Source organism: Pteronotus mesoamericanus, unplaced genomic scaffold, assembly GCF_021234165.1.
Source record: "Pteronotus mesoamericanus isolate MK-2021 breed Mesoamerican mustached bat unplaced genomic scaffold, CSHL_Meso_final scaffold_651, whole genome shotgun sequence".
In the NCBI taxonomy this organism is placed as follows: Eukaryota; Metazoa; Chordata; class Mammalia; order Chiroptera; family Mormoopidae; genus Pteronotus; species Pteronotus mesoamericanus.
In genome coordinates, this window is record NW_026555325.1 from 8,595,243 (window position 1) to 8,617,891 (window position 22,649).

Sequence of the window (22,649 nt, forward strand, 5' to 3'; positions counted from 1 at the left end):
AATGGTTCATTTCAATGTTCAAATCACTGTAGAAATTTGTTATATCAAATGGTAAAGTTAAATGAAAATATGCCATTATTTGTTATATGTAGAAATTTGTTATATCAAATGGTAAAGTTAAATGAAAATATGACTTGAGGTCAACCAGACTACTTGACCTCAAGTAAAATACAATTGGTGCAGTGAAAACAATTAAATGAGATGTGAAAGCAACTATAAACAAATTTTAACACAGTAATAGTCTTACCACTGCCTTTGAACTTTTATATTGATAGATTCATTGAAATTCCTCCTGCTATTAGCAAATCAACAATATTCACTTAATAATATCAGAATAAAAAATGTTAAATTATTTAAGGAAAAATACAGTTTAGATTAGAAAAATACAAAATTTTCAATATGCCCCAAAAGAGCATTTACCTTTAAAATCCCAAGCAATGTGACTTGAGTGCTCACTACTATTCCATCTGACAATCTGAATTCTCAAAAGTGATGCAAGGTTTTCCTACACCAAAAGGGTTATTCTCTGAATTCCCCACATTACTACTAAAAACAGCAACCTATATTTCAATTCCAAGCTCCTGTCTCCCTTGGGACTGCTCCACCGTGCAAGCAGCAATGGGTATGGCTACTGAAGCCAAGGTGGGCGATGCAGCTTGCAAGGTGCCCTTTCTCTAACAACCCATCTGCCCTAACTCCATTCATTATCAGCCTGGCACTGGCCAATCCTGCCTAAACCCATGCAATCCTACCCAGAATGACAAGAACATCAGATATGTAGACCACAGCAGGAAAATCTTGTGGTCCAGGTCCCCAGTTGCGGGGCATGCAAGAAGCAACTGATCGATGTTACTCTTTCTCCCTTCCCTCTCTCTAAAAAAACACAAACAAAATGTTTTTAAAAAAATTATTTATAAAAAAAAGGACATCAAGAAATACTTTTTAAAAAAATGAGCAAACAAACAAATAAATAAGGTCACTTTTCTATTAACCTGATGTCCCTAGAGTGTAATGTACTCTGCTGTTCTGCTTTCTGTACTGTCGTCATACTGACTAATTCCACTGTTGGAGAAAATCTCATAGATATCAATAGAGAAGCAATATCCTTCTACAGGTGCATTAAAAATAGGCTGTACCCTGGCTGGTGTGGCTCAATGGATTGAGCGCTGGCCTGTGAAGCAAGTGGTTGCTGGTTGATTCCCAGTCTAGGGCGCATGCCTGGGTCGCAGGCCAGGTCCCCAGTAGGGGGAGCACAAGCTGTAACCACACATTGATACTTCTCTCCCTCTCTTTCTCCCTCCCTTCCCCTCTAAAAATAAATAAATAAAATCTTAAAACAAAACAAGCAAAACCAGGCTAAAGCCTTGGCCCATGTGGCTCAGTTGGTTGGAGCATTGTCCCATAACTGAAATATTGCAGGTTTGATTCCAATCAGGGCACATACCTCAGCTGAAGTTTCAATTCCTGGTTGTGGAGCCTATGAAAGGCAGCCAATTGATAATTCTCACATCTATGCTTTCTCTCTCCCTCCCTCTCTCCCTCCCTTTTTCTCTCTCTCTCTTCCCCCCACATCCCTAAAAGCAATGAAAAAATGTCCTCGGGTGAGGGGAAAAAGAAAAACAGGTTGAAGATGCAGCCTCAGCTCTAATTACCTGTAATGCTCACTGATGGGAATATTCTGAGAGAAGTATAAAGCTGATGTCCGTGCTCTCCAATGCCACTTCTTTGCAGGAAGAGTATAAAGAACACAGTTTCCCAACTCTTCTTGGAGCAGGTCCACCAGCTGTTTATGGGACCCTCCATAGAATGCTTCAACGATGAGAATACTCATTGGCCCTTCAAGCTGTCACAGATTCTAGATAATAAGCAAAAAATAAATATTTTTTCAAATATGTGTACATGTGTACAAAGATTTTTTTAAATAAGTTAAAAGATTATACCCAGAAAACAAATACGAATAATTTACAGACACATTTTTTTAAAAAAATGGGTTTCTCCCCACTTTTTAAAATAAAAGGACATAAAAGATATTTCCATTTTCTGATTTCTGTTTTCTTCATGCCCTAAGATAACTTCCACAATGACTAAATTTTTTTCTCCTACTCTAGGAGTTTAAGCCCTTCCCTAATTGAAATGACTTTGACCTGGCTCACTAAACTCAGAACTGGTGTGGCCTAGAGTTGGGTCCAATCTTGGACAGTCTTCCACTTCAAGAGCCCTTCCCTTTGTAAGGTCCTTTCCAGTTCAGATGTTCTCTGATTCTATAATCCTTATATTACTGTATTTTGCCCTGTATAATGTTCACCCATGTTTTTGTGAGCATTATACATGAGATTATTATACCTATTATTATACCCACAGTATATAATCATTATACCCATGTATAATGTGCATCCTTATTTTTCCCTCAAAAATTTAGGTAAAAAGTGCACGTTATACACAGAGAAATATGGTCACCCATTTTTTAAGTATATTTTATTGATTATGCTATTACAATTGTCACATTTTTTCTCCTCCCCTTCATTCCCCTCCGCCCTGCACCCCCACTCCCACCAGCATCCCCCCCACTGCCGCCTTAGTCCATGTCCGTGGGTTGTACATATAAGGTCTTTGGCTTCTCCATTTCCTATACTACTCTTAACCTCCTCCTGTCTGTTTTGTGCCTACCAATTATGTTTCTTATTCCTTGTACCTTTTCCGTCCATTCTCCCCCTCCCCACTGATATTCCTCCATGCAATCTCCATTTCTGTGATTCTGTTCCTGATCAAGTTGTTTGTTTAGTTCTTTGTTTGTTTGTTTCGTCCAGTTGACAGTTGTGAGTTTGTTCTCATTTTACTCTTCATAGTTTTTGATCTTTTTCTTAGATAAGTCCCTTTAACATTTCGTACAATAAGGGCTTGGTGATGATGAACATGTGCTTTAACATGTGCTTATCTGGGAAGCACTTTATCTGCCCTTCCATTCTAAACGTTAGCTTTGCTGGATAAAGTACCCTCAGATGTAGGTCCTTGCTTTTCATCTCTTTGAATACTTCTTTTCAGCCCCTTCTTGCCTGTAAGTTTCTTTTGAGAAATCAGCTGATAGTTTTATGGGAACTCCCTTGTAGGTAACGCTTTCCTTTCCTCTTGCTGCTTTTAAGATTCTCTCCTTATCTGTAATCTTGGGTGATGTAATTACGATGTGTCTGGGTATGTTTCTTCTCTGATCCTATTTCTTTTGGACTCTCTGAGATTCCTGGACTTCCTGGAAATCTATTTCGTTCACCAGGATGGGGAGTTTTCCATCATTATTTTTTCAAATAAGTTTTTAATTTCTTGCTTTTCCTCTTCTCCTTCTGGCACCCCTATGATTCAGATATTGCTATGTTTAAAGTTGTCCCAGAGGTTCCTATGCCTCTCATTTTTTTTTAATTCCTTTTCTTCGTTCTGTTCTGGTTGGATGTTTATTTCTTCCTTCTGTTCCAAATCCTTGATTTGAGTCCCAGTTTCCTTCCCTTCACTGTTGGTTCACTGTATATTTTTCTTTATTTTGTTTTGTGTAGCCTTCATTTCTTCCTTCATTTTGTAACTGAACTCAATCAATTCTTTAAGCATCCTGATTACCAGTGTTTTGAACTCTGCATCTGGTAGGTTGGCTATCTCCTCGTTGCTTAGTTCTTTCTCTGGAGTTTTGATCTGTTCTTTCATTTGGGCCATATTTCTTTGTCTGGAAAAACCTGTTACACTGTATGGGGTGGAGCCTTAGGTATTCTCAAGGGCAGGTCAACCCACATTGCTACCCTGTGGTTCTGTGGGGGAGGGGTCAGAAAGGGAACAATGCCATTTGCTTGGCTCTCATTCCACTTTCAGTAACTTCCCTCGCTTCCCACAAGCAGACTGTGACATTTCAGGTGCTGATTCCCTGGTGGGTGGATTTGGGTACATTCTAGGACCCTGTGGGCCTCTCCAATGGACTCTACAGTGACACTGGGAGTTTCTTGTGCCGCTGCAACTCCGGTAGATTTTTACAGCCAGAGGTTTTGAGTCTTTGGTTTCCTGCACTGAAACCCTGGGTTTCATGATCTGTCTGACTCCCCAGTTATTCCTCCCAGTTTATCTGCACATGAACTGTGGGATCGCCTGATCAGCCAGACTCCACCTGACCCATGCAGTCCACTGCCTTGCTGCACGTCCTCTCCACCCTGGCTGCCCATCTCCGCCCTTCCTACAAGTCTGGATGAATGTTTCTTTAACTCCTTAGTTGTTGGGACTTCCCTGCAGTTTGAGATTCTGGCAGTTCTAGTTGTTTTTTGTTTTTAAATTGGTTGTTATCCTTCTTTTCGTTGTGCAAGGAAGTGAAGTATTTCTACCTGTGCCTCTATTTTGGCCAGTGGTAATCCATTTTTAAATTCAGTAGCTATCAATGTCCACAATGAATCCATATTTATAAGAAAGCACATTCATATTCAAATTTCAATTCTCTAGTGTCATAAATCTTAGGATATAATTTCTTGAGACACTGGACAAGCCTTGATCACTTCCTCACAATTATATACATCACAATCTCAAAGAAAGACCAAAAAAATGGAGTAAAGCTATATGCCTATTAACCGGGAAGGTTTCTACAACCTTTCTTTAAACAACAAAACCATTAAGAGAGATAAAGTAATGTTATTATTAAAAACATGGTAAATTTTTCATCACAGAGAACTGGCTATCAAGAATTTTTTTATTTGAATAATATGACTTTTGTTAATGTGCTAGTGAAATAAAAATATATGTATGAATATAAAAACTTTTATGGACATTTAAAATTATATGCTATTTCCTGTTAGAAGGAAGAAAAACATAAACACTACATTGTTTAAAAAATATTCCAGATGTTTGAATTTTTCTTTATGACAGAAGTAAACACCACTCATTAAATGGCATATTGCTTTTCGTAATAATGTTGTTCCACAAAATTATTAGTCTCAATAACTCAGTGATGCTCTTCACTAATAAAACTATTTCACCTTGCTCAGTGAAAGCAATGCCTACTTAAATTGTATGTCAAAGCAAAAGGTCTCAAATGGTTCTCAAAAAAAAAACAAAACACCCCGCCAGAAGTGAATAAAGTTTATTTCTTGATCTCTCAATCTCCAAATGAGCATTTTTAGGGAAAAATATACAAACACATATTTCAATTATCTGCAAAATAAGAAACAGTATTCCTCAGGTGAAAAAGGCATGAACCCTAGGGTCAGGAAAATACAAGTTTGAAGCTCAGCTCTGTCACTTCCTAACTGTATGACCTTGGACAAGCTATCTAACTTTGTAGGACTCAGTCTCACCTTATCTACAATGGGGACAACAGTGCTAACCACAGAGGTAGTTGTGAAAACAGGACTGAAGCCCAGTAGCTTACAATCAGTAATAAGGTATTTTGCCCCTCGCATTATGAGTACAAATCATCTTACTTAAGGAGAAAGAATACCATCAAATCCTCCAGTAATTTTTAGTCCTGACCTCCTTCCTATCCACCAAGGACAAGTGGGAAAGGTATACACATGCATCTGCAATGCAGCAGGCGTTATCCATTCCTCCTCAGCAGCTTGCATTTCAAATATGATTTTAAAAGTCCCACAGGTTTTTTGGCTAAGAAGGAAGCTCAGAGGCTAAGCCATGCCGAGGCTTAATTTTTTTCAGGCCAGTTGGAGACTTCAACTCTTAACACAGTGTTAACAAAATAAATTAACAAACACCTCCACATTTAACAAAATGGTAACCGTTGTTCCTTCAAATGATGGAAACTTCTAGAAAGTAACGAGAGAGAACAATAAAAGGCAATTTTGAAAATTATATCAAAGGTTTCAAGACAGCATTAAAGCAGTTTAAAATTAATTTGCTTACTAGATCACAACACAGATATCTATTATCTTGCTTTATTTCCTCTGACCTAACCACACTAAGGTGTATATGCACTGTATATTCTTAAAAGGTCTCTAAAAGACTTGTAAAAATGACCTGAGGTATTTCCTCAAGTGATGGATTGTGACATAAACCACCCTAAAGAATATTTCACTCATATCAAAGAAAGCAATATTGATATTAGTGGAAGAAAAAAAAGCTTTCTGATTCTTCATTACTCTGCCCTTTTCCATGATTAATCTAGAGCACATATTATGCCATATAGTTACAGATGTGTCTTATGGGTCTGAATCATGAGTTATCTGCAAACTGCGGAGGCAGTATGTGTAGGTGCTGCTGTAGATTCAAGGCTATCAGTAAGCAGAACTGAACACCAAGCATGTGGGAGGCTGAAAAATAGAAAAGGGGAAAAAAAAGATTATAGCTATAGTAGATTTCCACCCCTTTAATAGCTCAGTCAAGAAAGTCAAATGTACAAGTTTGAACTGGCGTTTACTGGAGCATTTTGCTAGTGGCCAATGGGTGTGACTGCATTTTGGGTATTTTTCTAGGGAGAGTAACTATGTCCTACCATCTCTGAAAACTATACTTAGTGGCTTTGATTCATGGAAATTTGTTCTGCTTGTTTTGTGGAGACAGCCATATCCTGGCCGTTCCCCCACTTACTTTTCTATTGCAACTTTTGCGGCAAGAAGGAAACGTGTTCTTCTTCTCTATGTTCTTCTTAAAGCACACCTGGAAGAGAGATGATCCCCGTTAGGTACAAGCAAAAGAGGGGAAGCTGATTTTTAAACATAAGATTCAAACCAAACCTCATTACAGCACATTAAAGAACAGTTCAAATACTTAAGCTGTGCTTCATTTTGTTTTAGAAAATACTGCATGAAGCAAATAAGCATGAGGTTTAAAAAAATTGTGTTAAAGTATTTTTTGCTGTTATGGTAGAATTTGCTAAAAGAGAAAGGGAGTTCATTATTTGCCCATTTTGGCAAAACCTCTCAGAAAACCACAGTTCATCAACCTGACACCACCAAGGCCCACAGGCAAGTCAGGTGAATACAGACATTTTTGCACAACTCGCAATGGTTACTAGAGAGTGAGGGCTTGGGAGCAGCAGTAACAAGTTCTCAACTCTGAGAGTACTGACTCCAAAGCAAGCAGAGAGCCTCCTTAATAGCAGCAACCAAGTGTTTGTCAAAAGATGGTGGGTGAGCCTACATGCAGACAAATGGCTTACATAGGTCACGGGGTGAATGAATCTATTAAAGCATTAGCACACATACAATCACAGATATTAAAGCTTGAAGCATTTAAACTGCTTAAGTCTCTCCAAATAAGGGGTGTGACATTTGAAAGGAAGAAATAGCAAAAAAAAAAAAAAAAAAAACCCCAAAAAACAAAACAAACTTATGTTGGGGACCAAATACCAATCCTTTCTGCATGACAAAACAACGGTGATATTGTATGACATTGAGAGTAAATGGCCAACCCATTCTTGCTCCCTAAAAAATGTTTCAGATAAACTGCTCCCTAAAAATGTTTCAGATAAATTTAATCAACTCTTAAGTTTCTCTTCCTAAACAAGTAAGCTTCAGTTTTAAAAAACTAATTTCTTCACCATGTTTTACTCTTCAGTGATACCAGTGAATGAGAATCTACTACACTATTAAAGTTTTATGGAAGTTTAATTTATTATCAATACTATGATTTAATGATACATGGTTAAATGCTAAACATTAAATTTGCAATATAAAATGAGTCAAAGTCATGACATGACATAGAAATTTTAGCTATAACATAGAAATTTAAAATAACTTCAAATTCTATTTAAAATCACCAGAGGTCAAAATGAATTAAGAATTATCTACCTTTCCAAAAAGTTTGTATTTATAATTAAAAGGGGATGGAAAGTGAAAAATCACAGTAATATTTCATATAAACATTTTGACCAAAATGAACAAGTGCCATTAAAATAATCTCAATTAAAAACTGATAATGTATTGATAAGATCACTGAGAACAAAAGTGGCCTGAAATTAATGCTGTGAATATTTTTAAATTTTTATTAAAACTTTTTGTCACTGTACCTGAATTTATTTTCAGCTTGACCCAATTTCTTTATTCCCTGAGCCATGATCATTTTCAAGGTGAACTACATTTTTGTCTACCTCCTTTAGTAGTTACAACTCCTGTGGCAGTTGAGTAAGTTTTTTAACAGTACAGATAAAGGAAAATTGCAATATGTCATTGATTTATTGAAAAAGATGTGCTAAGTATAAATAACTCGTGGACTTTTAAAACTAATCCTAAATCACATTAGAAACCTGCAATTAGCCCTCATACATGATGTCAATTCTGTTACCTATTATATTTAAATAATTTTCCAACCAGATACCAAGTAAAAGTTTTAAATCAGAGGGCATTGTTGTATTAATATATTCCACAGACACCTTACTGCTATTAGTTATAGGAAGGTATAGTTTCAGTGATGATGGTTTTAACAGTTTTAATCCCACACACATGAGAAATTGATTCCACAGGTGAATTTACACATGCCTTGATACCTTACATTTCTATCACTGGCTAAAAATATATGTTCTATTTGCCTATATATGATAGTTGGAAAGTTAAACTTGGCAGAGCAAAAAATGGTGAGCTTAACCACTAAATGCTTTAAGTTGGGGAAATTAAAATTTGAGTAGGATTTCCCAATAGGTCATTGGAGGTTTACCTGGTATTTTCTAACTGACCCCTTTCCTTCTGCACCTCCACCCACCAACTCCAACACACCAGGTTCTATTTAAAAAGCAACTAATAACCCAGCAGAATAAAATAGGGCAGTACTGAGAAAAGTTAGTGTTACCTTCCAGCCCACTCACTTACTTCAATGATTCATCAGGGAAACCCCAGTTGTTAAAATATACCTGAAATTTCATTAAATAGTAAAAAATAAGCATGAAAAGACTTCTGTTTTGAAATATGTTACCCAAACACAACCTATGAAGAATGAATATGCAGTAAAAATACATTTTACTTAAAGAAAAAAACAGTTTCCTCAAAGTATTACACTACATTTAATTATATGGGGGGGAAGAGACAAAGAAAAATCCTATGAAAAAGTTATTTTTTTTAGAAACTTCTAAAAATCAGGCGTGGCAAATTCATCCTAACTCGTAAAACCTTGATGTAACCTCTGAAGACTGAAATATAATCTGGCTTCAAATGCAGAATGCAATCCAAAAACTATAGGCACTGATAATACGCTACATAATTAAAGTCTGGCTAATAGTAAGGAATGAATCAGGCTCCTGAGCACTAGTTTGAATTAAAGAAAATGTATCATGGGAACTAATCATTATATTACTATTTGATTATAGGACGTACAACTTAATGTTTATGATAACTTGTATACTACTATGTATACTTAAATAGCAATATTTTAAAAATTGGGTTCATAATGAAAAAGATGTAGCTCTCTAATATTTTATGCCCCCACAGTGTTAGGGATGTTCAAATTTCTTCAACTTTGACATTTATTTCCTGTTGTGGTAACTAAGAATGGAGGATTTATGTAAGATTTAGTAAGAAGACTTAGAGCCATATTCTTTGTGAGACAATTTAAAACTATTTAAAAATGTACTCTTCCAATAGTGTGATTTGCAATGATCTTTTAATACATGCTCTTTTCAAAATTACAATGTTATGCATATTCAACTATTTAATTTTCCCTAACAAATATTTTCATTCTTTCTCAATTTGGAATTTAGCTTTCTGCTTAAAAATATCAGTCCCTTATTCCATGACCTGAATTAATATAAAGTCTTGGTCATGACCATCCATAAAAAATGTAAATACAACAAATTATTTAGTGTACCTGCACTGACATCATTGACTTGTTTTCAAATATACATAATTTCTACGAATAACTAGATGTGTATATATTACAATTTATTACCTTATATTTTTGTAAAGTTACATTCCATGTTATGCAGCAAAATTATAACTATGAAAATTTTTGTGAGAAGTTTACAGGTTTAATTTCAGTGGCAAATCAAATACTACCCTTCTTTCAATTTTACATTGCTATTAATTTCATAAAGAACTTCAAACTATAAAAATAGCAATAATTAGTTCTACTGAATACTAAAAATATTTTCAATTTGCTGACATTTTAAAATGTGGCAGTATATGTATGAATCCATAGAAAATTTTACACTGGAAAATCATCTCATTCACTCATTTGAACTGCCCTGATTACATTACCCTTTTAACTACATCTCCACGCTACCATGCAATCTGGTTCCCCGCACACCATTCACTAGAAGCCAGCCACAATCTTCCAAATGCAAATCTGATCTTAAAGTGGCATGCTCAAACATCTTCAATGTCTCTCTATATCATAGAAACATAAAAACCCAAGGCCCTACATGATGCAGTTAACACCTTCCTTTTTCAGCCCCTTCCTTCCTTTCTCTATACTATAGCCTTGCTTCCCCTTCTCCCACTTCAATCCCTCCGCCCTCACTTCTGCTGACTCTTCACTGTAGCAATACCAAGCACTCACACTCATGCAACTGTGTTACAATTCTGTGACTTCACACCTTTATCTCTTTTCCGTTAGCCTTCTCTTAACATTCACCTAATGAACTTTTCTTAAAATTTCTGCTCATGAATCATCAATTCTACGAAGCCTCTTCCTGAACTTCTCTTAAGCACAACTTCCTTTCTACTTTGTATAGTAGTAAAATTATACTTGCCTCGCTCCATTTCCATGTCTTTCCATTTCCTATGAGACTGCAAGTATCTGGAGGATGGGGACCATGATATTATTTTCCTGGGGGCTATTCCATGATCTGGCATATAGTGAATGTCACTAAGTTTTTGTACAGCTGAACTGAAAATCAGGGGGAAAGTAGTGTTGCTTTCACTTAGCACAGGTCCCAAGACAGCATTATACTTGCTTCTTGTTTCCCGTTGTTCCTGAAGTCTAAACTAAATCAGCAGCCAGCATGTCCAAACATATTTTTATTATACGAGAGGGTACCCAAAAGAAAAATGGAACTTATTTATTAAAAAAATTGTGTCTTTATTCTCACAACGTTGACCTTCAGTCACCACAAAGTACTCTCGATTTGATGCAATACTCCTATCAAGACTTTTTTCCCACTGCTCAAAAGCTTTTGAACTTGTCAATTTTGATGCATTTTAGTGTTTCTATCATTTTTGTTTGTTTGTTTGTTTGTTTCACATTACATATCTGTAAAATGTTTCCCTCTGAGAACTTTTTCATCCGAGGAAACAAGAAAAAAAAGTTGCTCTGGGAGAGATCAGGTGAATAGGGAGGGTGGGGAATAGGGACTCACGGTGTTTTTGGTTAAAAACTGCTGAACATTCAGCAAGGTGTGGGCAGGTGCACTTGTAAATCACGCATTGTGAAATGGGCAAACTGCGTTTGAAGAGTCTTTTAAAAAAATTCACTGAAGCTCAAAGCAGCCTCTCACACCAACGCCAGCTAGTACACTGATACAGGTGGGTTCCTAGAACACTCACCTAGTGGAGGAAGCCTGTACCACAAGGGGACCTTCCTCCACAATGTAATTCCGGGTTTTCTTTGCGACTCCCTTGTATCCCCTTTCAAATAATGGTTCTTTTGCTTATTGTTTACAGAAATCAGTATTGCAAATAATAAAATTTTTATGTAGGTGTGTTTATCCTAATGTACTAATACAATAGAAGTACCAACGATAAAAGAGCTGAAACATCATAAGCAATTAATCCTAGGCCAAAGCAAGTTTGATATCTGTGAGATCCATGAATTTTGAAAATCACCTGCAGTTTTTTAATCTGTTTGATCTGTCATCACTGGAATTTAATACTAGAGTGAAGCAGAATGAGAAGCCAGTTCCTCACCATCAATCTGGAGATCCTACTCCACAGTTAGTAATTGGGCTTTTATTTAACAAGGAAGAAAAAAAGACATTTTTAAATACCTTCTGCCAACAATTATTCGTTTTATAAAAGTTTGACAAGATGAATAATGTATTTGCTTTCTTGAGATGGCATTTCTCCAAAGCTTCCACCGTCCTGAAAGGCGCTGCAAATCAGCTCAGTGGGAGAAAATTGGGCAACCTGACACATTTGGACACAGATACCTAAGTAGAGAAGCTCAAGTGTATCACAGAATCAAAGATGGGAGGAATGCTGCCGCGGTTGTTCCACCACCTTTCTTTTATAGAGGAAGAAATGGAGAATGTTGGTGTCACAAAATGAGTGAGAGCAAGGGTCTTCAGACCCCTGATTCATGTATCGTTCCATTATACTTCACTGCAGGCATGCAATACGACATAAGTAAAAGGTGCCTCCATTTTCTAGTCTTTGAAGTTTGGGGATTAAATAGTAATGTTTAGTAATTATTACTATTAATGATATATACCATTACCAGAGCATATATTTAAAAGCATGTGAAATATGAATGTCACTATAAGATGATAAATATATTTATTACGTATTATATTTAATAGTAATAATTATATATATTATTTAATAACAGTTTGCAAATCTAGAACATCAGTGATATAAGTCACACAAAACTGAATGCCACGTAGTTAGGGTGATACAATCAAAACTTTTGTTCTAATCTCTTGTGATTCTTTCCAGAATCCTGCATAATCATCCCTCCCCTGACCTTACAATCCTTATTTCTTGCCTCCATTCCAGCTCTAAACTGACCCCTTTTTGATAGGATAAGAGGCCTTAAGGACTACGATAGAAGAAAGAAACCAGCAAAGGTGCATATGATAAGGAAGGCTTTGTCTAGGACAGGTGGTCATCTATTAACTACTTTAAGTATGTATCATAATTTAATACAGTCACCATCAAATAAAGTCCAAGCCTGATTGATATAACATTCTGTAGTACTTCTTTTTACGTATCACTTGTAGGCTTACCACTATATCCCCAACACTTCACAAACAGAAAGTGTTCAACAAATGTGAGTTAAGACAATAAACTATAAAACCCTTTAGCAATGGCATTGACAATTTCTTCCTAATTCATACAACATGTATATTACTATCACTACAAATAATCACCCTTTACTACCATTAATTACTATTTACTCTCACAGCCAGACTTGATGCATTCATTTTATCACCATCTCAATGTAACAGGTGGCATCTTATTGTATTTGAAATATCACAACTCATTCTAAAGGAAACATTCTGCCAACAGCCCTGCTGAGGGCTTTAGAAGCCATGTTTTATGCCATGGGCTACTATCTTCTCTGACTGACTGGACACTAGAAGAATATTGAACACAAGGACAGTCAAACCTGGAAGAATTCAACTGGTTTGATTATGAGACTGGTGACTTTTATTGGACAGAAGCACTAATCTTGCTACCCTACACTGGCTTCTATGTCAAAATTTAACTCTGACTTGGTTTATGCAAGGTAATTATAAATAAACACGTCAAATAAATTTAAAATAAAATGACTAATGTTCTTAAATATCCTGGCACTAGTGGGTCTCACTAACATCTTTAAGAACTTAATCCATATTAACTAAATAAAAAATTGTCAAGAAGTTTCCCTCTCCAAGTGGGAGGCACATATCATATTTTCAGTTAATTCTGAAACAGAAATAGCAGGGTTACTCTAACACACAAACAGACCTATTTGAAGCACAGCAACCCAAGCAAACATGGGTGGCATTCCCTTGATGAGTTAAAATAAATGTCACCAAGTATAAAGTTCTGGATTTATTCACTTCCAGTGAAGAATGAAAAGGACATAATCTTACAACTCAATCTATTTATCAGTAAAGGGAAATCTACTTAAAAGAAATGCAAAATCATAGCAGCTCAGGAAGCAAAAAAATACATATATCAGTAAACACAGGAGAAGAAAAAGACATTTCCACACAGGATTAAAGGGCCAGAAATAGATACCCTTAGTACCAATGTTAGACATCTTTAATGCTTTTAATATTCATTTTATATAAATGAAAGTCACCCTGCAGTAACAAAGCTTTTAAAAAGTGTAAGGAAGTATGAGATGAAGCAGTATTAGAATCTGTTGTTTAATATCCAAATCAGTAAAACCATGTTTAAAGCTGTATATCAATTAAAATATTTAGTGACACATCTCTCATCTCCAAAGTTCCACATAAATATACTAAATTATTAGAAGTAGGATTAGATAAAGGTATATTTTCTTCTATTTATTTATTGCAGCAGGTCTTTCCCAATTGCCATATATTTTGCAAGAATGCTCTGATTTCTCAATGGTCTTAAGACATTTGCCTATGGTTTAAGAAGCCAAAACTAGAAAAGCTGGATAGACTCTAGAGGGTGGTACTGATAAATTTTAAAAAGCCTAGAAGCCCAGTTTAGACTGGTGCTGAGTAAATCTGGGGCTAATAGATGTGGTAATGAGAGCTGTGTCACTATTTTTAAATATCACAAGGGGCATATTATTAGCTACCCACTATTATAAGAAAAAGAGTAAGTCTGATAATAATAGACTAGGATTTTAAAATCCTGTAGATATTTAGGATTAAGACTGTAGAGTAAAGAAAAGGCATACAAAGACAACAGTATATAATTTCTAGAAGATCTATTATTCTCCATAGTTTCTGCAAAGGAAGCACAGACTTGCATATAACCTCTGACCCAGAAGTTTCCACTGGATGAAAGATAAGTATCAGTAGCTCAAAGTTTTCTGGTTGGAGCAGGCACTATGACTTTTATCTATTTAGCAGTCTTTTCTGTCACTATTATCTCTTTATTAACCTGTTTTTTTTTTTCAAGGAGGCAGTCCAAAGCCATAAATATTTTGTCTAAGGAAGCAGAGACCTTATAATAAAGGGTATTCTTTGCAGACTACCCAAAACCACACTTTGTATCCTTATCATCTCTTAAGGAAGTAATTTCACACTTTAGAAACTGTGTTCAAACAGAGTAAGGTTGCTTAGGAGTTAATTAATTCCCTCTTGCATCTCTATCCAGCACATATATACACCATATCTGGGACCACAAGTCTCTCTACTGGATTAATTAGCATTCACAGTTAACAAACAGCCTGAATCATTGTAGAGAGAGATTATAACTTAAACTCCCAAAACTAGGTACATAAAATCCTGGATTTTATATAACAGTTGTTCAATTGATCTTAGTAGAATTGTAAAGGAATACTTTGTTTCCCTTTATCATTCTACTTGTCCCTTGCCCCATGTTATTTTGAAACTTTACTTGCAAGAACTAAATTTAAAATAAATTCCTTCACATTGTTCAGAGAAAATGCCTGCTGGGTGCAATCAGTTACCTCTCCCAGGAGCAACAGGTGATAAAATTTTAGCCATCTACAAAGTAGAAGAGAATAGTTTGTGAATTAAAAGGACCCTTGTTATACCCTGAAAACAAGCTGCTATCTACTACAGTAAAGCCTGAAAATTCTGTGTATCTTTTGATTCAACAATACTACTTCTAATAATTAACCCTGGAAGTTATCAGAATCATTGTTGAAGTCTTTGCCCAAAATTGAAATCAAAATGTCCAACAAAAAGGATCTCTTGTGATTAAATGATCATAATCAAAAATCATAATGAAGAATATTTATTGGCATGGGAAATGATTCACTACTGCATAAATGCAGGAAAGGCATCTATAAAAATATATGATGAAATGAATATTTAACCATGAGACAGTGCACATGCATGAAGGTACACATAATCATTTATGGCAGAGTTTTGAGTGATTTTCTTTTTGTCTTTGTGCTTCATTTTACTCTTAAAGTTATCATCACTGAATATGTTTCAATTTGCAATTAAAAGAAAGTATAAATCTTTCTTAACTTTAGGGAAGGAGGCCAAATTAGTTGAAATAAGCCAATTACTGAAGGCTTACTACCCTCCAGGAACTTGCAAGTAGTTTTCAATTTATTCTACTATTGCTATAAAGAAATATATTAAAAAGCTAAACAGCAAGGGTTAAACTAATGCAGATATAGCTATTCACAAACACTGTAATTTGGTTTTGTAAATAGCTTGTCTAAAGCATAAAATAAAATACTCAATTAATTTTTTAAAATGTACTTGAATTATTATATAATTGCAAAGAGATCAAGGCCTTTATTTATATATAAGAGACCTGGAGCTGTACTTTGACCAAGTGTTTTAGAAACTAAAATACTATTCTAGTGCTTATAGTTTTGAATAGAAACATGGGCAAGCATAGTGCAAACTCAAAGTTTTAAAGTTCAAGTAAAATGTCAAAATTAATTTGTGCCTTACATAATTAGTTATGGCTCTTGAAATAAGAGAAAATATTTAATTAAGGAGAATAAAATTGAAAAGAACTTCTAGTTTCACACTTAATTTCCTAAGTGTCTGTATTAAGAAAGCAGAAAAAGGTTTATTGCATAATCATCCATATGTGTTACACATGTTAAAAAAAAATATAGAAAGAGACTGACTGGATATTCAACTACTAGAAACACAGTCATGCAACTTTAAAAGACTGCCTCCTCTCCTAACCACTGAGATATACATGCAATAGGTGAACGGATAATTAATAAATATTATTAACCCAGTGGCAGCTCGACTTGGTAGTAAAATATTTTTAAATGGAACTTCCAGATTCTAGTACTTTTTACAATTTAAACACCATGTTTCATTTTCAAGTAATAAAAACTAACTGTATTATTTCTAGAATTGTTTTCCAGTGCAACTGTTTCATTTTTAAAGTCATCTATGCTGAAAATTTTAACTTACAAATCTAAAAAGAAAACAACCTACACTAACAGTATACAAGTCATTAAGAATTCACCTCCAGAAAACAGAAAAAGACTAATAAAAATGTGAAATATGTAAATGCAAAAATTATAGACAAGCATATCATTTCATCTGTTTAAAGGGATGCTAAGAATACACCTATCAATATGTAACTTAACATATTTTAAAATTTGCACAAAGTTGATATGAAAAAGAATCCTAATCTTTAGAAAGCGCCATTTTTTAACTTTATTACCACTTTGTTGACTCTCTGTCCCAGAGCAGATCACCTCCAACATTGGTACTCTGACCTTATGGAAAAGTGACAGATAAAGTTTATAGTGAGAAAAAATGAGTTTTTATGGGTTTCCAAAAGGGAATTCTTATGACACTAAAAGCCATATAATAATATTGATTCGATAACTAACTTTTTTACTGTCAAATTACAAACGTAAGATTTCTGGAAAAATATCCAGGTGAATTTGCCATAAAATATAATAAAAGAAAACCTTGAACTCATGATAAACAGTCTACAATCTCTTTGTAAACTTTAAATATATATATATATTTATATATATATAAATATATATAAAATGATTTTTTAAATGGGCCTTCTTCAAAGTTTTCCATATCCCAGGATTCACCTTTTACATTGGGACTAACTGACCCTCCTCTAAACATTTATCAAAATTCAGTTATTAGCTCCTACCTTTCTCATCAAATATTTTCCATGCCTGTTTCTAGTTTCTGTCTGTTTTAAAGGCAAATATACACCATACAGAAAAGCAGTGTTATTTTTTTTTGTAAAATCACCCTCAAAAGTCAATTAGAATATTCAAAATATTCCATTCTCACAAATGAAAATAAGTTGCTTGCTGAAGTAACACTCTTCCATTTCACTGCCTTAAAAATTAAGCTGGCATGGATAATAAAAGTGTTTTGTGTGTGTTGTTTTTTTTTTTTTTTGCTGGATATGCTTGGCATTCAAATATTTTTAAAACAAATACTCATCCATAATTAGATTTCACAGCACAATCTATAGAAAATAGAATTTGTTTTTATTTTTCTGGAAGCATATGAATAATTTGGTATTAACATTATAAAAGTTGTAACAATACCATCACTTGCATAAACCTATAAACAAACCTGCAGATGAATGTTTATTTTCCATTTCAATCTGGTTTCATTATATCTCTTGTGCCTACTACGTGCCCATCATTGTTCCAGGTGCTGACAGATAAATTAGGGAACAAAACAAATGTTATCGTAGGAATGCCTTTCTAATTGGAGTAAAAAGACAATCATCGAGTACTCATATTTTGCCATGTATAATGCGCACCCACATTTTTATGCACCTTATAGACAGCATTATTATGCCCATTATTATACTCATGGTATGTAATCATTATACCCATGTATAATGGACATCTTTACTTTTCCCTCAAAAATTTGGGCCAAAAAAGTGCACATTATACATGGCAAAATATGGTAAGTGTACATCAGATGATGGCAACTGCTATAAAGAAGAATAATGGTAATAAAGGCTAAGGGTCGCTGAGAACTGGGATTGGGGAGAGGCAGTATTCTAAATAGTGTTGTCAGAGAACACCTAGGTGACAATGACAGGAGTACATCTACACAAAAACCAGAGGCAGAGGGGCAGGGGCTATGCCGATCTGGAGCTAAAGCTTTTCAGGCAGCAGGAACTGCAAGATCTTGAGATTAAATATGGCTTGCATGAGCAGAGAGTAGGAAGGTCTCTGGGACTGCAAAGCATAAACAAATTTGTTTTATTCAACAATTTATTGATTGATTACATTCTATAAATTATGTTGAGTGTTTTGTGCTATTAAGATGACCCCAAATATAGTTTCTGGCCTCTGGCCTGGATAAAGTTACAATACAGAGTCATAAATGTTATAAAACATTTAAACTGGGTCCCAAAGAGAAGGCAATAGCAAGCTCTACTTCAGAAAGATGAACCAACAGCCCAGAAAGGACAGAGAGCCAAAATCCCAACTACAAAGAGGAGTTGAAGAAATGTGCAGAGATCCTTCACTCACTCAAGAATCAATCAATCCTTTTCTCTTTTTTCTTTCTTCTAGAATTCAGGCTAAAATACTTATTTCCCAGGTGTGGGAAAGGGAGGAATGTTCCAGTCCTCCATAAAGATATTGGTGGAAAGAAAGCTTAGAACTGTACCATGCTCCGTTGGGAGCCAAGACACTGCTGCACAACTCTGAACAGATCAACAACCCACAGGGTTTTAAGCTGACCCACGCCAGATCTCTGATATCAGGCCCTCCTTTCAAGCCCTACAGCCCCCAGCCTTCCTCATCACCTTCAGCGTCAGCTACATTTACTGTCTTCCATTCTTCCTCTGAAACTTAACAGGTATCTTAGTGTCAGTCCTCTACTCAAAAAACTATGATTATTTCTGCAGAAGAAAAATAGAAATACTTAACAAGAAACGAGACCCCTCACAATTTGGTTCCAAGCTCTTCTTTTGTTTCAGTTCCTATCGCTCTCAGATACAACATTACTCTACAAAATAGATTCCTTGCCATTTTTTCAAACAGTCCATACACACTCCCAGCTCCAAGCAGCCAGTGCTGTTTGTTCTTCCCAGAATCCTTTCACCTTTACCACCTACAAAATTCCTACGTATAGTTCAAGACGTCATCCAAATTCCATCTCACCAGGAAGGCTCACATCAAATGCTCACCCATAGTCAGCCAATTAGAATTAATTACTCCTTCCTCTGTAGTACCATCAAAATAGTTCCAGCGACCACAACCCCACCTATACTATAGTTATGTAGTACACAGGTGTATCGCAACCAGACTTCAATTCTGTGGCAGTAAGATCGGTGTACAATTCATATTTACATCTCTTCATAACAAGCAAAGTATCTTACACACAAAAGGCATTTAATTAATGTATTCTGAATTTTCATCAATAGGCTATAGTTAAGTCCTCACCTTACGAAGGAGGAAGAAAAAGAGGTACTCCTGGACTGAAAATTACAGCAGCATCAAACGGTGAATTGTCCAAGCATTATTACTGCATTCACCTATTCAATAAGTTCTAAATCATTGCAGTTATCATTCAATGAGAAGGTAAAGACAACAAAAGATAAACTGTAAGTGCTTATTGGGGAGCATTAAAAAAATTAAAGAGGAGTGAGGAAACGCAAAGCATAAAGCTACCTTTATTACAAGCATTTCCATGGGATACTAAAACAATTCATTTAAAGAATATTTACTAAGTGCCAGATACTATACTGATCACCGAGAACACAAAGGTGAAAACAGCGAGAAAGGGCTGAACTTTTACATGCACTATTTTTAAGTGCAAAGTGTTGGCCTATAAGTCATTATTACCTCCTAAAGTATAACCAAAAGAACAGCTCAAGGACCAAAAGGGACTGACTGCCGAGACCCAACTCTGAATCCCAATCCAGGAAGCTATCTTGCCTAAACTGTGATTATGTAGGAACTCTCTCCCACGGCTGCTCTGAATGTTAAAAGGGCTTCCTTTATTTTCAGTGACTATAAACTGCTCAAATAGAAAATTTGAGTTCCAGATAATTGAATACATTCCCTGCTCTGAGATAAGTTCTATCCATGCACAGGTTGTTTTAGTAATTAAGGTACCAACAACTCTGCCATCATGAATGAAAAGGGAGGAATTTATTAAAACGGTGCTATATAAGTGATGTTGTATGGATTATAGTGGATAGTTGTTTGCTTTGTCCTCTAAGGTCAAAATAACATAAGCAGAATGAAAAATACAACAAAAGGAGTTTAGGTTAATCGTTAGAGGAGTTGTGAGGCACTGATTCACACTATCAAGTTACACTCTGACCCATTTCTTCTGCAGATTTTGAAAGAAGAGGTATCCTGCTTTCTTCTAAGACAGGGTAGTACAAAGCAAGCAGATGTAAAGGTGAATTCTTAGGGCTTCTTTCAGAGATGTATTTTATTGAACGTACCATTTTCATGTGTACTGAAAAATATGAAACTGTCCCTCTAGGAGTTAAAAGGCATAACATACCCAAAATGCTACCTAAGATATACTCTGATTTACTGCACCCTTAACCATGAGGGTTTCAAGAATCTAACTCCTTTTGTAAATCAACATCAATAATATAAATTATCAAATGACCTGTTTGCTTATTTCTTTATAAAATCTGTAATCTTAATGTGTATTACGATATCTTTGTTTAAACAACTGTCTATATGTAGAGTTAAAAAGAAATTATATTTTTATTTACTCATAGAATAATGTTCTCGAACAAAAGCATTGGCACTAACCATTTTGAGGATTTTCCTATAACCCTTATAACTGAATAGTATTTCCCACCCAAAGCAACTCTGACATCTTCACATTGAAGCCTCCTTGACAGTAACAAACAATTCTATAAAATGTAGTCCACAGCCCTTCACAAATTCACTCATTCCAGTAGAGGCTGGAAAGCTAAAATGATTTCTATCTCGTTCCAGAGGAAATTGTGTGACACATAATGAGACATAGGTGGGATCCCCCATGAGCGGACCATGCTTTCTAAACAAAAAGACACAGCTCCCCACAAAGAGAAGATTCCTGAGCTCCCTTCACTTTTTTTCCCACTTCAAAATAAACACAATTTCTATAGGTACAATAAAAAGTCATCTGTGAAATAAGAAGTGAGGTATATGCTAAGGAGAGTAGAAAAGGAAGATGTTACCTGGATCTCTGATGGCACCAGTTACCTGTACACTAACAGCCTCCAGACTTCTTCTGGTATGAGAACATAAAACCCTTAGTCATCTAAGTTGTAGTAAGCTTTTCTACTACCTGGAGCCAGAGGCATTTTTACTATTAAAAGAAAGCTATAGGAAAAGAGGAGATATTTGAGTTACACTACCTACGGCTCTTCTTTCTTTGATTTTGGCTATGATCTAGTCCTTTCTAGCTAGAAGAAATTATAACAATTTTGAGTTTGCAGGTCCACAATTATCCTATAATTTTCAGTAATCTAGATTACTTTAATAAGTATGTTCCAATTTCTCTGTGACCATTCATCGTACAGTCATTACAAGGTTTTTATTTCTTTTCTTATTGAAATCTTCAATTCCCAAACCTATAAAATAACATTCTTATAGTATGACACAGATAATTCATATATGTAATATATACATGCAAACAAATAACTGAAGTTAGGAAGAAAGGGGTAAGGAAATAGAATGAAGAGAGAAAAGGAAGGGGAAACCTAGCTTATTTGAAAGTATAAACTGTTTTAAGTTTTGTGAGCACTTTCTAAAGCAGCTTTATAATAAATGAAAGGCCACGAGATAACAGTATTTTTTAAATAGATAAGACCCCCCCCCAACTTGACATTAGCAATTCTGTTTATGACAAATTTTCAAACTTGAAAAATATATATCCAACAAATATTTTGTGTCCAATTCACCACTAGTATTATTGTATTATTATAATATCTCATCTATCTCGAGTAAACCCCTTAAACTAATAATTTTTTTCTGTATGTTTCTGTTGGACACATTTGAAATCCATAGAATACTTGGGATACTTTCTATAGTACAGTGTTGAAAAGACTCATTAATTTCAATCACCATTAACTCCATATGCCACATATACCTTTTCTGCCTTTTTTTGTTCAAATATATTTCACTGTCACCATTCAGGGCAAAATCACACATTCCAGTAACATTTGAGTTCCTCTTAGTTATACTTTCAGTGGTTCAGAGTAATGATAGAGTAGAGAAGTGTGTTCTTCACAGGCTCTCCTCTCTTTTCATTGGGCAGAATCTCAGCTTAAAATCCCTTGTGCCAAAAAGCACAAAAAGCAATGGGTAATGGCTAATGCTCTAATGGTGTCTGTCTTTGGACAGAAGGGGAAGAGAATCAGAAGAAATCACTCCCATTAGCAGCTTTTAAAGAGAATCAGCATATGCAGTAAGCAATTTCTTCTCTTATTGTCCTAAAA

General features: G+C 35.3%; 1 protein-coding gene across 1 annotated transcript in view; it reads right to left on the minus strand.

Annotated features, from left to right (window-relative positions):
- GTDC1 (glycosyltransferase like domain containing 1) overlaps positions 1–22,649 on the minus strand; it is a 365,429-nt gene that overhangs the window by 249,343 nt on the left and 93,437 nt on the right. The window contains exon 2 of the mRNA XM_054562763.1: positions 1,653–1,855. Coding sequence (XP_054418738.1) covers positions 1,653–1,831 — 179 coding nt within the window. The 5' untranslated portion in view covers positions 1,832–1,855. The remainder of the gene's footprint in view (positions 1–1,652; positions 1,856–22,649) is intronic.